Source organism: Strigops habroptila, chromosome Z (genome assembly GCF_004027225.2).
Source record: "Strigops habroptila isolate Jane chromosome Z, bStrHab1.2.pri, whole genome shotgun sequence".
NCBI classification, from domain to species: Eukaryota; Metazoa; Chordata; class Aves; order Psittaciformes; family Psittacidae; genus Strigops; species Strigops habroptila.
In genome coordinates, this window is record NC_044302.2 from 5398583 (window position 1) to 5416212 (window position 17630).

At 36.7% G+C, this 17630-nt stretch overlaps 1 protein-coding gene across 5 annotated transcripts in view; it reads right to left on the minus strand.

Moving 5' to 3' along the window:
- Positions 1-17630, minus strand: part of CDH13 (cadherin 13) — a 509619-nt gene that overhangs the window by 138906 nt on the left and 353083 nt on the right. The window contains exon 8 of one of the 5 annotated variants that reach the window (XM_030469855.1): positions 14094-14361. The exons of the other annotated variants lie outside the window; for them this stretch is intronic. Coding sequence (XP_030325715.1) covers positions 14335-14361 — 27 coding nt within the window. The 3' untranslated portion in view covers positions 14094-14334. Of the gene's footprint in view, positions 1-14093; positions 14362-17630 lie in introns of those variants that run through there. 5 annotated transcript variants of the gene reach the window in all.

Here is a 17630-nt window from a genome sequence, read left to right on the forward strand (position 1 = left end):
GTAAAAATGTGTAAAAAGTCACACATTTATACAAATTGACATTTGCGTAAAAGTCAAGCATTAAAGAGTTAAAGAGATTTATGAAATAGACTGAATTATAACTGTGAATATCAGACTTAAGTCCCCTAAAAATAATATTCCATTTCATATTTGTGCAACTGAATTTTAAAACACTGCCACCTCATTCCATCAATCTCCTTCTCCTATTTTCTTGCCTTCTACCTGAACTCAGTAATATCTGTCTCCTCTGATAACAAATTCCTCTGATTTGCTTTCCCTTAATTTATTTACCCTTAAAAAGGGCACAATAAACAATAGTGGCCATCTGAAGACCAAATCTGAGGATAATGAAAATTCAGTCACCAGCAGCGCAAACTTCAGTCTATCACTGACCAAATGATGAAAGACTGTTTAAATATGATAAACCTCGGGTAGAAGTTAAAGTTAAGATTAAATAAATATAAAGCCTTCCTCATTTAGGTAATTTGGTCTATCGCTTAGTTTAAGTTATGTGAGAAATAAATTAAGCATTTTGTGATCTATGCTGTCAGGAATTCCTTAACATTATATATAACCATGCACTCCTCACTCTGCAAACACAAGCCTTAGGCCTGCATTAGTCAGATTAGTTAATATTTATCCTTAAGGAGAAGAGGAAGAGGGTCAGTTTCAGTACCAGCTGCATACAAACAAAACACTTTGGCTGACAGTACAGCACTGCCAGATGCTTCCACAGCAGCACCTTTTGCACCACCAAAAAATGATGATTTGTATATTTTTTCTAAACGTACCACCTCCAGTATAAACACTTTGCTGAAGAACCGGACAACAAAATACCAATATACAGAATTGGCTGACATAGCCTTCGAGGCAGGATCTGACATTGATTATAGATCCTGGATTGAATATTGTTCCTATCTCTGCTGGCACCATTGCTGTTTTCGGAAAGAACTGCTTTTCTACTCTAAGACCTAACAATGAGTCCAATTCACCAAAACATCCTGAAGCACATATAAAAGCAATGGATTCCAGCACAAAAAGTGATCCCAGAGTGTGTTATTACAGGGCAAAGGGCAGCAGAGGAAGAGCTGTTGGTTGGTGTTCTATAAGGACTAGGGCAGTTCATACAGTGGTCTATTGGACCTAATCAGCCCTGCCTAGCAGCAGAGCTAATTAGCAGTAATTCAACGTGTGATGTAGCTTTGCTGTTTCCAGTCTCATTGATAGCTCAAAGCTGCATGATGATGCTTCTAAATGTTTTGACCTAGTGAGGTTTTATAAAAGGTGACTGAACAAGTTGGATTTAAGTGAAAAAAAAAAAGTACTGTAGAAAAATAAAAGCAGTGCTGCTAACAGCTTCTCAAAAACCGCAGAAGACCACAGGCTAGGAGTTCATCTCCTGAGGCTACTGTATAATGCAATCTCATCTCAGGCTGTCCTAACTTACTAAACTTGCAAGCAGAAGTCAACTTCAGATTACTGCTTTAGATCATTTATCCAACACTATTCCCACTCTGCCACTGCTCCTGCTGTATATCTGAGACTCAATTAGGAAGTGCAAGTTACCATTACTGGTGTTTTAGTGGCTCTCCAAATTAGCTGCAGCTGCACTGGGCAGTATCTAACATCAGGAACTGTCAGTCACTATCTTACTGCTTCATGGATTCAGAATTTCTTGTTGGTAAAAGTGATTTGCTGCGATATACTTCAAACATATAAAAAGATGCTTGAACTAAAAGACAGGAGAAAGAGGTGGGGAAATAGAGAGTAAGTTGATATTTTTCCACCCTACCAGCAGATGCCAATGACCAATGGTCAGATTAGGTTCCATTCTTGAATATTATTTATTATCGCTTTGCCACTTAAACGAGGGAAAAAAACCCACAACCCTCTAATATAAAGTATGGATGGAAAAACTGTTTGCTACAAGGATAAGAAGACTGACTGATGTGGATGCCCATATATATATAGGACATCCAGAACTTGGCAGAAGTTACTACACTTCCAGGAAGGGAAGAGTGGTCAAAGCAAGAAGTACTTCTTCTCCTTTTCTGGTTTCTCCTCCTATTAGTTGGAAGAAGTTGGTAGGAAAAAAAGAGTGAATCCTTTGTTTTTAAGAGTTGTCTTTTAAGAACAAGATTTAGGACTAAATGCAAGGAGCCACAGGGCTCTCTTAAACATGGGTAATAAAAAAAAAAAGTCATACAGCAGACATTACAGGGTGGTTTGAGAACCTGTGTAAATATACAAAAGACTTCTATTATCAAAAGCACAAGACAAACTCTGTGCAATCTTCCATGCAATTTAGCTGCTATAATTCTGTGCTTACAAGCAGCCATTCTGCACATCTTCACTAACATCTCTCTGAAGACCAACTATTAGCTTTCCCTTGACGTTGCAAGGTACTGCTTCTTAACACAGAAAATTCTGTAAGACTGGAAAGCAATTAAACATAAATTATTTTAGTGGAACTCAAGTCAAATCTGAAGCTTGCCATGCAGAAAAGAGCATGCATGGAAGACCACAGCGGGTAGAAAGACTTAAAACTAGTGCATTAACTTATTGAACTTTCTATCACTTACTCTTGTGTCCCTCTCTATTTAAATGATTTTCTATTGAGCTGCTCAGCAGTGCCTCCCCATTATGGTCTGAATATATATAGGCACTGCAGGTGGTTTAAAAATAGCTGCAAGTGTCTGAAAAAAAAAAAAAAGTGGAATGTATTAGGTTGTTTAGGGAGAATTATAATGACACCTACAGCAATTTACAGTTGACAAATTTTTATGTTTCTGTGGTGCAGAAATACCCAAAATGAATTATCTTGTGTATGACTGGGAAAAGGACAGTAATGAAACATGCTAATTTGGAAAGCAAAATTAAATTCCAGTCAAGGCAGTATCCAAACAGGTGCCATCCGAATTACATTTGTTGCACCTTGAAATAACATTCTTCGATATTAAAGGCAGAAAGGTATCACAGGTTCATCCCAATAGGTTTAAGCAAGCTCTGTACAAGACCACTGCTGCAAAAACCTGGCTGCATGTTTTAGACTGCAATTCCTTCACTACACCTCAGCAGGCTTTGCTCATTACATGGTAAAAGGAGTTTTCTCCATTGGATATCAAGGAATAGCTGTGTCACCAAATAAAAAGCGACACATTCCTAAAACTAGATCCTCTTTTTAAATTGGAACCCTTCAAAAACATATCATCATATCAAAAACATCCTCTGAAATAGTTTCTATTCTCATGCTAGTATTGATGTTGTTTTGGAATATTTCTGTATGCACTTATAATGCTACCATTTGCTAACAGTAAATTATAAATACTCTACTGTTTTACTTCTAAGCTCTTTGATTAGGAACTCACAGGTTTAATTCCAAAGAATTGTAGTATTAAATAGTCTTATGAGAAAGTGATGCGCCACTCTGTTGAGACACATTTATTGCTTTGGATCTGCAGTCCCTCCTGTGGCCACTCATCATCATTTCTAATTATCACTTCAAATCATACAAACTACATCCCCTGCTATGCACAGAAGGCAGGTGGGCGAGTGGAAATCTATTATAAAAACAGGCCACCAGGGAATGAGACTTACGCTATGCTGTTTTTCTTGGTTTTCAAAAAGTAATGCTGTTAGCTACAGCCCCTTTTCCAGAATATCTTAAAAACTTCAGGGGCATCCCTATGACATGTCTAACCACCCGCCAGCAAGAGGAGTTTGTTATGCCACAGAAAGAAGAAAGTATGTGTTTCAAAGTAGTAAAAAAGTAGAAGAGCACTGATTACTACAGGATGACATCATGACAAAATGCCTCCAGGACAATACAGCTGTCTGTCTATAAAGAAATCCTGAAAAAATGCTGAGTGTAACAGCTCACATAGCACCTTCTGAATCTGAAATGAGGATCTTGGTATCTAAAGGACAGACCAAAATTCACTATTTGGCACAAGACTGAACACATTTGGTAAAGATTAGCTGGGAAATTAGGAAAAACAAGATAACTCTAGTTAAGAAACAAGAAGAGGCTTCTTCTGTATCAGAGTATATTATTGTCTATTATAATCCAATTTATTAACTCTTATTTAGTACTGAGAGCAGGCTCTTATACTTTCTCCTGTGTTGCCCCTGGCCACCTGAGACAATACTCAGAGTATCTGGGAAGATGATTCAGTATCCTTTTACAACACCCTCTTCAGGGTCACCCAAAATCTGGTCTTCTAGGGTGCTCCCACTATTGTCCGCCATGCAGAGACAGTCAAGGGTTTCACTTGTATTTTCCATTGGCTTTGCTTTTCCTATATGTTTATAATGATTTCTTAAAGGAAGGAGTAAAGTGTTTTTATATCGTACTTATACAGCTATGTGGCATACTGGGGGCTTGGTCCAAAACTGAGATTCCTATACACTAGTAGAAATAACAGTAAAACAGTAAAATATGTGGAAGAATGACCTGTGACAAGGTCCAGGTAGGACATGGAAATAAAAACTGCAATAAAAACAATAGTTAGATATGCCTCTCAGTCATAATGGAGATTCAGATTGGGCAACATGATTTGCCTTTGCTAGTCATCAGTTAAAAGAAGATGTCTCCTATTGCTCTGCTGGGTGTATTAGCTTGACTAATGAAGCTCTGCTGCTGGTTTTGAGCCCTTTAGGAAAGCGTGTTTGAATACAGTGCAGCTGGCTAGGATGAAGGAGCTAAGCTCCCTGCAGTAGTATGTCTGGAGAGGTTTCCTAGTTTAGTAATGGTGAATAGCACAAAGAATGATGTGCTGAATGAGATGAATTAGATCTTATATTGCTCTTATTTAATTTATTAACTTTTATATAAAGCCTCGTCACAAAAGTGATAGAATGGGTTTTTGCTGGAAATGTAGTAGTGCAATATGTGGATCATTTATGTAACCACAGCTGTTGTCCAAATAGGCAAACAGGGCAAGTAACTCATTTCTCAATAAAGATATAGGAGGACATACAAAGAACTGTCTCCATCATAGACATGATAATAGCAATATTACAGGTCAATAGTACGCTATACCTTCAACAAACAGTTACAAATCCAGTTTTTAATCTACAAGTTTTATATCAAAGAGAAAAGGGAGGCAGATGGTGAGCAGGAATAAAAATAACAAATACAGCATTCTTTTCATAGGTCAGGGCTACAAACAGGATGAGAAAATAAGAATATTACAATATTTCTTTGAAAATCCAAGTTCCAGTTCCTTCACCCTTTTTTGAGCATAGAATTAAAATACCAAGACCTTCTGGGTGGGAAGCAATTAAAAAAAAAAGGCAAAAGAGAAAAAGTATGCTGTTTCAGAGAGAGCTTTTACTCTCTCTACTTTTTCCCTAAAAGGGAAAACCACCAAACAAAATCCAGGAATCTAATCTGGAAAGCAAACTGAATCCATCAAAATTAATTTGGATAGGGGATGGACATGGTTCAGTCAAGCAGATGCTCTTTGCACACCATTTTTACCCAAGAGTGTGAGAGGCTCCCAAGTCAGCCAGGCATCGAGGTAGAGACAAAACCATTAGTCTGTGAACTGTATCATATTAGAATACTAAATGTAGTAGCTATAGAGTAAGGTTTGGGATGTATGGTGAGCAGACAGTTAGAGGCCGTTCATTTTTAAAAGAGAAAATTCAGCTTTGGTGGGTGAAATGGATTTAAAAAAAGCTTGAAAAAAAATAAAAAGTTGTCCCCCTGAGCACTGTGCACTCTTGGAGGGATCAATTTTACTCTTCCTCAAACAACTTTAACTGCCTTCTCTGTAACAAACTCACACAGACCTCCTAGGAATTCTCTTTTTCTCCATAATCACTGAGGCTGGCTGACAATCTGCTCCCTCCTCTTTTTGGGTTCCTGCATGAGACGCTCTCAGCTTGCTGCCTTGCTCTTATGCCTGCACTCCTGATACCTCTGTTCCCAAATGAACACACTTTGTTGCTCTCCTCAGAGAAAGAATAAACCTCCTGTCACTGCTCTCCTCTGCAGCCACTTTTCTCCAAGCCGCATTCACTGCATCACAATGTGCAGGAAACAAGAAAAGGGAAGCAGACGGCATCCCTCTCAGCTGCCAACCTACTGCATTAACAACTCATACTGTTCCCACCCAAGACTAACAAAATACAGCAGAAATACCTACTGTGACAAGGGTTTACTATGAAGAACATTAAAAATGCTGGAACAGGGAACTAAGAGTAAGAGAAAGATGGAAAAAAGTTGGTGCAAGGGTGAAAATCAAAGTGTGTTAAAGCTGATCAGCAGTCATGAAGCCACCAGTGATCTTTCTAAATTCTTTTCAAGTACAACTTAACGTACTGATCACATTTACTTTGAATATGTGATTGCAAGAATTATTCCATTATTTCAAGTAGCATTTTTTCCTTTTTACCATAAGAAACCACCAGGACATCCAAAGCATAAGACACAATATTTTCTCTCATAATAACCAGTTTGTAGGTTCACTATTAAACAGACTTTTAATCAGAAAACACTGCTTTTTCAAGACCATGATTTTAATTGCAAAGAATCAGTTTCAATGAAATATGTATCAAGAAAAAATTTCAACAGTATGCCCTCAATTAAAAACAGACTGAGGTTCAAGTACTTCTGTGAAAGGCACAGAGTGAGTTTTCCAGGTGAATATTTTAGCTGTGTCACTGCTGGTTTTCATGTTTTTAGCAGTCTCTACTCTACCCTTATGATGATTCAGATAATTGTTGAAAACTAAACAGGAAATGTGTGCTCTGTCCTAGTCTAATTAAACTTTTCTTAACAGTTCCAATATAAAATTTCTTCTTTTTTTCCTTAATTAAACTTCTGTCTTTAAAGCTTCCAGTAAGGTTCAAAAAAACTGTCATAGGAAGCCCTGCATTCTGATGAGGTTCTTTAAATCTCACACCCTGAAACGCATAAAGAGTCCAACATAAATCACACATTAAGTCACTATACTGCCAGATGGAACCCATTTGTATAGTGCTTGGAAGACAAGGACCTTCATTTCATTTGAGCATTGCTTCTTATTAGTTACAGGTCATTCAGTCACAAGATGTTTCTAACACCTAACACAAACCAATTATGACAGCACATTCTGTGCAAGGATGAAAGTGTTACAGTCTCGCTGAGTGGCAAGCATTGCTAAAGGGGCTCTGATTAATATGCCGTTCAGCCTGATTTGACTTGTGCGTAGCGGAGCAGCCCTTGTTTCAGCATGCTGAAAGTAGGACGCAGAATCTTCTGAGCAGTTCTTAGTTTTGAAAGCAGCACAAGTGTACAGCACTCCTGAAAGGGAGAACACAGACGGACTCTATTCCGTTTGATGTGCTGTCTTATGTCTGGTTTTACTGCATTTAAAAATTCCATTTTATTATGTTCATAAAAGCTGAATCTATCACGCTGCTAAGTCTAACAGCTGTGTTGCATATAGATATTGATACCAACAGGCAACACTCTTTTATGGGACATCTCATGGGATCAGATAAAGAAGCTCCAAATGCTTCAACTAAGCAGTAGCTGGGATGACAAATAAATATTTGAGACACACAGACATGTACTCAGACTCTTCACTTTTGATTTCTAAATAAAGTCTATAAAATATGTAACTATGCCTAGAATCAAATGCCTTGTTACACACACTGAAACTTGCTACCTGCTGTTTACAGCAATAACATCATTTAAGTAGACAATTTCATCTGTGTGTGTATCAGTGATACAGATTAGGTGTAATATTAATTACCCCTCCTAACACAACCACAAAAGCTGATGCCTACTGCACAAGGAACTATTTGTGGCACATTTCTCACCCAGCTAAAGAAGGAGCTGCTAAGATTGCACAAAAAGCTTAACCCTGAGAGTTCTCAAGCCCAACTGGAAACTCATTTTGAAGATGGTCCTTTCCAACCCTAACTATTCTATGATTCTATGGTGGCTGAACTTGTGCAGGTGTGATTTTTAGTGTCAGACAAATGGAAAATACACTCCAAAGAATTGGGCTTTTCACTGCAGTTAACTTACTGGATTGCCAAAGTACAAAGCTGAACCATAAAAATAGAAAATAATGCAAGAAATTACAGATTTCTTTCCATATTAGTCATAATTAAACATCTATAAGGCATTTTAAAAGAGAAAATGAATACTTACAGGGTCAAATTTAAAAAACAGTGTAAGTACAGTTACGTTCAGCTTTATTTGTATATTTTTCTTTTTGTTTAATAGTGATTTAAGTAAATTTCATTAATTCAAATCTCCTAGCTCATTTTTGGTCTAGATATTCTATATGCTTCATCCTTCATGTTCCCCATCTATGAAACTAGTGTAATAATAATTGTTTTTGCTCTTAGAGGCAATGAAAGGTGTTCTCACTATGGGGCAAGCACCTGGGAAGTCTTGAATAAGAGGGGCCATGAACAGCAGAATAATTTGGAAAGAGACAGTCATTAATGTTGAAAGGTAGTTGTGATTTCAGCTAAGTTGCTCCTTTTGTCCTTTTCTGTTAGTTTTAATAGCTATTTCTTTCATAATGGGTTGCTGCAGCAAAGGACTGGAAATGAGTAATAAGAGTAATTTGCCATTTTCATTGCAAGACAATACAAGTTATATTTTCAGTGTCTAACAGAGAGCAGGGGGAGCACATGCAGAGATCTGTCTATAAACGAATCCAAGGGAAGGTTAAAGAAAATGCCAAGCCTGTGAGTAGCTCACTCATTCAAAAAGAGACAGGTGGAAAAGTTCAAACCCTTGTGAAGGTAAGGGCAGGGGAAAGCGTGGCTCCAGGCTATGCAATTGCAGGATGAAGGGACTAAGGAGGTCATGTCTGGAGCAGAGGGAGAAGACCTGTACACTCCAGGCTAAGAAGGTTGGGTAAGTAAGTCCCTAGAGAGGGGAGTTTAAACAAGAGGGACTATTTTGAAGTAGGTGTTATTGCAGACCATTAGACATTGATGAAAGTGTCACTGTCCTTCCTGCCTCACAATAATTCAAAACTCAGATTTCCTTTCTCAATCAGATCCAAACCTGGTTTCAATGTATATTTTTAACCTGTGTAAATTTAGGTGTCAATTCAGTTGCCATATCCCCATCAGTTCAGTTACCACTGGAAGTTAAAGTTACCAGCTGGCATTCCCAGGTGACCCAGTTATGCTCAGAAAGCACAAAACCAACCAGGACAGCACGGGATATGCACTCTTTTGAATACCAACATGGGTACAGTTGACACTAATGGAAGCACCTCAGGGGAAAGAGTCAACTGGATTTGGAATCTAATAGAGACCCCATAACAGAAAGTGTATCTGAATGCAGTAATTTTAAACATGATCATCCCCAACCTTCCAGCATAAAATCTATCTTTAATTTATTTTCCCACACCTTGAAACATTTCAGATTTCATTCTTGTATCACAAATCTTACAAAACTGCATTAAATTAAGATGATGTTGTCCCTAAAAGCCTCTACTTGGGCCAAACATACATTTTATAAATATTTTACTGAGCAGCTTAAATTGAAGTTATGTTGAAATAACATAGGAAGTCAGACCCTCAAACAATGAACTGGCTTCATACATGTACTAAATGCCAGTAGGTAAAACAAGTACCAGTAAGTAAAACAAGTGCTATGACAGTATTTTTATATGAATAAAATAGATTTTTGCTGTTCACAGGCTAGATTTTTATTTCATTATACTAGTATAAATCCAATTTACAGGGTGTTAAATGACTTAAAAGTCTTAAAGTGTATGTGAAAACGAATTATGGAAAGTATCCCCTAGATGGAGCAAGTTACCAAGGGCCAAGCATATGCAGGCATGGGCATTCAACTGTGCTGCCACACTTAACTTTACAAAAGATTATTTTGCAACCAAATTTTAATGGACAAGCATTTTGCAGCCCTCAAGCACATGACAACACATATTCAGTGTTGATCACCTAGAAAAACCTGCAGTATATTTCTGTGCTGAAAATGGGGCACAGATTCTTGTTACTCAATAGATGTACCATCTTTGCCTAAAATAAGCTCCGTACAAATATGGTTCTTATTTCCTCTTCTTAGCCCTGTAGCGCCTAATACAGCTACAAGATAGTGTGATGTTAGCTATCCCAAATGCTCTTTTACCACATCAAAGGTCCAAGATGAATGAAGATTCAGAGGCCCAGGTATTACTTTCAGTTATAACATTTAAAAATCCTGAGAAGAGAATATTATTTTCAATATGTATAGTGCTTAGTTCTAGGGAAACAAACAAAAATATTATGGCTGAAAGCCAGAAGATTAGATTTATTTGTCAATTATAAAAATAGGATTAGGTATCACCGGGGAATATAAATTCTCAATGCCCCATAAAGCTCTGCTATAGATATCCATGATTCTGACCTTTCTATTATTTAGACTTATTTTTGCTTCTGTTCTTATGGACTGATAAAATTAATGATGCTTCACACTATAACTAAAATTCTCATGCTTAAAATGACTTCCAAAAATGGTTTTGTCTCCTGTCTTTCATTTGTTGTACAGACCAAAGTTAACAAGAAATCAAATGGCCCAGTTAAAATCAGGCCATGCAGAAAAGTTTTTGGAAGGTAAGTAGTATCTGGGCCAGATCAAAAGTCTCTTTTAATGCAGTTAAATAAAATCTCTTCATAAGCAGACCTATCTAACATCTCTAAGAAGGACAAGGTTTGTATGAAAAGCCTCATGAGAATTTAAAAGCTTGTAAAACATTTCTCCTCAACTTGCCTCTGATATTTTTGAAAATACTATAAATACAGCATACAGTCTCAGATGGCAAAAAGAAAGGATTAGAAATAGTAGTTGAATATTTTCCTGAAATGAGTACTGTTTTCCAACATTTCAGTTCAGGGAATGATCATTTCTGACATCCTAATTAACAGAATGAACTAAGAAAAACAGCAGTTTCCATGGGGCAGAATATTTATTTCGGAAATGAAGGATGTACTGTAACCTGTAAAGAAGTACAAGAGCAAATATGCATCAGCAGAACACTGGATATGAGAAAACCATTATATATAACAAGCCACCTGCATATGTCCTTGTTGTGAATGCCAAAACCCATGAACTAACACCTAAAATCCACTTCTGCTTTTCTCTAGCCAAGACCCATTAACTTCAGTGATGATGTATCTGGGAATCCTGTCACCTGCCCTCCTGCAGCACTGCACTGACTGCACCTGAGGCTCTGAGCCAGCAGACAGACCCATTTGACTGCAAGTCTGTTGTAAACTTAATGCAAAATAAACCTCTGCTTAATGCGAACATCTTTATTCCTCTGGAAAGCTGTAACCTAAACTTTGGCTTCACTAGAGAGAGACTATTTATTTATTTATTTTACTTGTTTGAATTATTTAGTATAAATGGGACAAAACTTTACTCACAACAAGCATTTTGTGATTTTCACTGAGGTCACCTAGATCTGCCAGGGCTTGGATCTATTTGATTTAAACTATGTGCTGTTAAAAAGATTTCCATTTTGTTGGTGAAGTAAAGATTAGAAAGACTTCAGCTGGAAGTAAAATAAACACACTTTACTCATGAAAGTTATCTTTAAGCCTGCGATCCGTTGTAAGTTGTTCAGTATGCTTTTTCTAGGTAAACATTTTTCAATTATTTACTATTATTTCCTTATCTGTTAACATGTTTGCAAAAGGAACAGATCAAGTGAACCACAAACTACAAAATGGGGCACCTTCAGATGAAACATGTATTTGAACTTGCGATAACCTACCATTGTGCATATCAATAGCTGATTAGCTGAAAACGGATTAAAGGGGATGTAATAAAATGTATTGCTGTCTTCCATCTTCTATTAGTTCACTTGACATCTGTCATATCCTTTGTATTTGTAATGCACGTCTTCAAGGAACTTATTCATGCAAATTATATTTTAAAAATATTACTTCCCCTCTGCTGATACCTGGAATATTGATATGATCATTCCACTGCCATTTCCTTTTCATGAGATGGTTAAGATTAAGCCAGTGCAGTTGAATTTGACATTCTGGTTGTCTAAAACGAGGTTCTTGCCTCTTTCTTTCATCAACCATGTAGAAAACAGTCTAATTTCAAAGGTGCTGAGCAGTCCCATCTCTTGACAACATCTGCATTTTTGAATCTCTGACCCAGTTTATTTAAATGATTAAGTATGGAGCAAAACATCTAACTGGAAATTTTGCCTCCAGTCTCCGATGTTCAGTATGCTATTGCCACATGGTCTCACCCAGGTGATGTACATATTCACTGTATCCATCATGTTTCATCTTTGCTAGGGTGGGAAAAATTACCCTTAAAAAGATCAGAGACTTCCCACCAGGGCTATCTTTTCTTGAAGCTTAAACTGTAAATGTCAATGCAAACCTTTGCAGGGTGCCTTGGAACTAGAACTTCTTCGAGGATATAGAGAATTACCCTCAACATTTAGCAGTATTCTCTTCATTAAAAAATAGGGCCAGTGTGCAGCAAAGCACTTGCCAAAAGGTTTCTGTTTCCACTGAATTCCTCATTATGTCCCATGTATTTTCGGAAGCTTGAAATATTGTTTATCTACTGGCTTCAAGTATGTGACTTGGGCAAATACAGGTACCAACCTTATCAGATTTTTACTTCCAGTGATATCACCATCACTTTTTTCACCATACTGGGAGCTTGTTTGCTGGTAACAAAAAGAGGTACACAAAGAATTTTTAAATACAAACCTCACAAAGATTAAAATATTATGCTTAGATTTCAGAAAACCTTGAGCTGTGATTAAGTTCAAAGTCTGTGACTAAAACTGAAGTATCTGTTAGTGTTCATTTACAGTAAGTAGATGTGAACAAGTGTAGTAAGTCTATGGACAAATCTGGAAACATGATTTTTGAGTTAACCGCCTGGAGCAATTTCTGAAACAATTTTCGGCAGTAGAGAAGAAGCTTGGATGACTCACAAATTCTAAAACAATATGGATAAAAAAATAACACTTTAAACCCTTTCTTGCTTCTATACTTCTGCCACGTTTCTATGTGTCGATTTGCTTTTTTTTCTGAAGCACTCAATTTATATCTTTTAAAACACTTCAAAAAGCTGATGTTATCTAGAGAGATAGAGCAAAGTGTGTGCTAACTTTAAATACCACCTTATTATATGAACATCTGGATATTTAGAAGTGAATGTTCTTCACAAAAGTCATCAGGGTTCTTCAGAAATGACATGGATGCTTTTCACCTATTTATTTTTCCATTATTTCCACTGATATTCACACACATCTGAGGAACACTGCTATCTACTGATTGATTTATACAGTACATTCCTAAAGGACTTTTTTAATAGGTCTTTTAAAATACATATTCCTATTTGATCACTTTCTCCATGTTTTCGAAACCTTAAACAGAAAGTTATGCATGAAGATTTAAACCTAAGTATTTTTAGTTCCACACTGTAAAAATTGTCCATTTACTTCAAAATATATCTTTTAAGAAATTCCTCTAAATGTAGGAAATGAAAGGTTTTGAAACCTGAAAATTTTTCCTGTCTGGTACATTGACAAAAAAAGCCATTCATGAACAAAGTGCACACATGGAAGTTGTTGAATCTTTTTCTGTTTTACTTCAAAGTATACCTGTGAACATTTATTTAGAAGGTAATTTCATAGTTTAATCTTTGATATAAAATGTTCCTGGATATTTTTCTTTATTTAGTCTCATTCTGTTATTCATAAATATGATACACAAAAGCTAACTAGCCAAAATTCTAACTCAACAGATTATTTTTAATGCTTCATTGCCTTCTACAAACTTCCCTATCCCAGGTACTCTTCTCTGACATTTTTTCCTCTGATTATTCCAGAGGGGTAAGATGATCTATGTTTTGTCTATGATTGCAGTAACAAATTTCTAACTCCTTTTTGTTTCTTTATACTTTTTCTTCAACCTCACTGATGTTTTAAAAGCATATTATTTCCTAAAAATATTGTTCATTTAGAAGAGAAGTTCATCAGAAGGTAAGAGCCACTGTAAAGATATTATTTATCAGACTAGAACTTTAGAAGAAAAAGGAAAATAAATACAAGTAGATAAGAAAATAGCTTTAAGATAAATAGTTTAAAGTCAATCTTTTTTATTCTGTCATCATTCGTCCAGTTATTGTTTCAAGACATAAATTTCTAATGTGCTGGCTACCACAATATTCTGTTGCCAAACACAAAAGTATTAGCTGAGGAATAAATCAGTGTGGCACCAGCACAGGAGACTCTGGTCTTCCCAAGGAGACAATTACACATATGAAAGATTGTTTCCAGAGACGGATGACCCAGGAAAAGGCAGATGTGTAGACAGGCCATTTCAGGTTTTCCCCACTGCAGGAAATGACTGAAAAAAGAGATAAATCTTGGTTGTACTTTTCTTGGTTAGTCTCTATTAACATCAACATGCAACATACCGCAGAATTTTGGAAAAGCAGAAATGGATGGTTCTGCATCAGCTTGGTCCCAGGTTAGCAACTTGAGTATTCAACCAACAACAGAAAAATGGAATAGGAACAGCAACTAGATGTACTGCTCTTAATTCATGTTACTTAAGAACCAGATGGATGCAGAGAGCAGCAGAAGTGTTCATGAATCTTTTGCAAGTAGACAGAAAACAAAGCCATGAATTATGCGACTGGTTGAGGCTCTTTGGAGATGAAACATTGTCTTTTATGTGGTAAGGATGTTGTTATTCTTTTCTGCTAGGATAGAGACTGCTATTAGATAATATATTCCACGTACCATGAAAATAGAATCTTCACACTTCTCAGTCTCAGATGTACACTGAGCTAAAAACCAGAAGGAAGAAGAAAATCCTAGAATTCTTTTCAACTGAATTAATGTGACTGAGATTTTGAATACACATAATTGTACCTCTCCAGATGTTTTCACAAGTGTAAAAAAGCCACACAGAAGTATTCCAAAGAGAGGAAATGATCGTGCAAACCAGAATTTGTTCTGGGGTCTTTTTTTCCCCAACTTTCCCCATGTTGCTTTTCTGCAGTAGTTGATGAGAGGAGTCACCCCTCACATCTGTGAGGAGAGGAGTCATATTATCTTGCGTTTTTAAGCACAGTCTGGCTCACCATATCAGTGGAGAGAAACAGGCATTTGTAGTGGACTGCATCACACATCTAACATCCAAACTTCTCTTGCTTCACTAAGTATGATGGAGCACATCTTGCTCAAAAGTCTACATTAGGTACTGTGAATCCCCTCACAAATTCTTGAACAACTTGTGTTTGCTACTCATATTCTTCACTCATTACCTTCTCCTAGAATCTTTACAAGAGCAATTATTTATTTCTTAGCCTTTGCTTTTTATTTGTAACAGATTCATTTTTGCTTACAAATCTTAAATCAGCTATCATATCTTTGAGTGATTACTTTACACCTATAGATGAATAGGAAATATGTTTATATGCAAAGTGTTATAACACACTTTTCCAGTTTTCTCCAATATTTTTAACTTAGTGAAAAATATGCTTAAAATGATATAAAATACCCTAGTATGTTTCGTCAGTGTATTGTATGATTTGTTTTAAAGATACTATTATTGTCTGAGATGGGCTATACAGAAAATAGGGAAGTTTTTAGAAAGTTACCTTTCTCACTACTATTTATTGAAACTTAGAATATTCTGTTTGATCCATTACACTTATCAGTAATAGTCTGAATTATACTATATAATTTATCTTTCCTAGATAGGATTGGAAAAGACAGGCTTTGCTCCAACTAAAGCACCAGGCATGTTCTGCTTATCCATTTCCTCAAAATGTCATCTAAATTCTTAATTTATATTCCAAACTCTGTGTCAGGTTTCTGTCTTCCATCTTCATGAAACAAAAATTACATATTTCTTTCTATCATTTCAAGTATGAAAGAAGAAAAACGTATCTTGCTTTATCTTTTGGAAACTAATATCCTCAGTTTAATTTAAATCCTATCTCTTCAAGAAGGAGTAAGTTACCAAGTCACTAAGATCAAATCATCAAACCCCTTTGCCTCCCAAAAATAACACTGACATGTCACATCATCTAATCAAATCCTCTTTGTCTCATATGGGGGCTTGTAAATTAAATATGGTATATGAATTACAGGGAAAAAAAAAATAACAAGCTGATACACTGATGTTAGTGGAAAGTACCTAACAAGACAGGAGTTTCTATTAAAACTTTTTGAACCCAAGCACTCATTATTCTGCTCCTTCCAACTGGCAGGAGACAAGACCTACTCTACAGCTGAAAAAAGCTGTTCATTTACACAGCTTTAGAAAAAGCTTAATTTAATTGCATCTACACCTTTCCATGTAATGTGATTGACTTTTCATGTTAAGATACAACAGTCACAACACAATCATATGAAATTCCATGTCCCATTTTCCAATTAAAGGCAAGCCAGTTATAAAATGCCTTTCAAAGAACTCTAAATAAAAAGAAAAATGTATATAAGCATACATGTACATAGATAGATTTACATATATATAAATCTACAGGTACTTAAACAGTTCACAAGGATCCCTGTTACCCAATAAATTCTGAGTCCTCCCTACTACCGGTGTACCCAAAGAACTGAATTTAAAAAAATTCCTGTTATCTGGAGACAGTTCTTTGGAAAAACTCACCCATGCCTTAACAAATTAGGAAAGATGGAAAATTCACTGCAGGCTTGAGGGTACTGCTAGTGGAGTTTCTACTATGTAGGAGAAAGATTCCTTATTCTCTGGGGAAGAAGGACTGTTTAGTCAGTGATGACAAAGTGCTGAGGGCATTTTTTACAAGGCGAAAAGTGCCTTCAATTGTGTCATTCTCTATTGAGAGGAAATCAATGCACTTTAAAAAGCCAGAGCCCTGTACAGTGAATTCAGAATGGCAGTGCAACCTTAGATACATTGCAACTGCTATCCAGAGAGGTAAAAGTGTTTTGCCAGCATTATCTGCTGTTCTGCTGTTAGCTTAAATGGAGTGTAATTCTTGAAGTCTTTTTCAAGAGGCTTTTGTTTGTTTGGGGGGGGAAGGTGTGGAAAATTTTGGTGCAGCATTTTTAAGTGCAATCTTTATATTGGGTTTCTAAATAAGCTTGCAGGTATTACACATGCTTGAAAGAAAGAACAGTTTATATCAGTAAAACTATGTAAAAAGTGCCAGTAAGTCATGGACTCAGGGGAGGGGATTGCCCAAAGCAGCTGAGGTAAGGAATGGCTCACCACTGATGAAGAAGAGAGGCTTTACTTCTGCCCCTCTGCTCAGCTATCCGCTTCCATCGCAGTGACAGTTTTGAGAGGCACCAGGCACTTCTAGGAGTAGATTCAACCCAGCAAGCTCCTTTTGCTGAGCTAGCCTCTGGCCAGGTCAGTAAACTAGACAAATGTATGGAGAGATCCAACATGAAACACGGGAGTAGGAAAACATTTCTCTTGAAGCACAGGAATACACCAGACAAATGGCTGGGGAGAAGTCACCCTTACCCATTTGTAACAGAGACCAGCACAGCCAGCCTCACCACTACCTCCTGCTGCAAGCACAGCCAAATCTAAACCAACTCATAACAGTTTCTGAAACTTTCTGATTGGACTTAGACCTTTCCAGTTCTCACAGAAAAACAGGCTTGAAA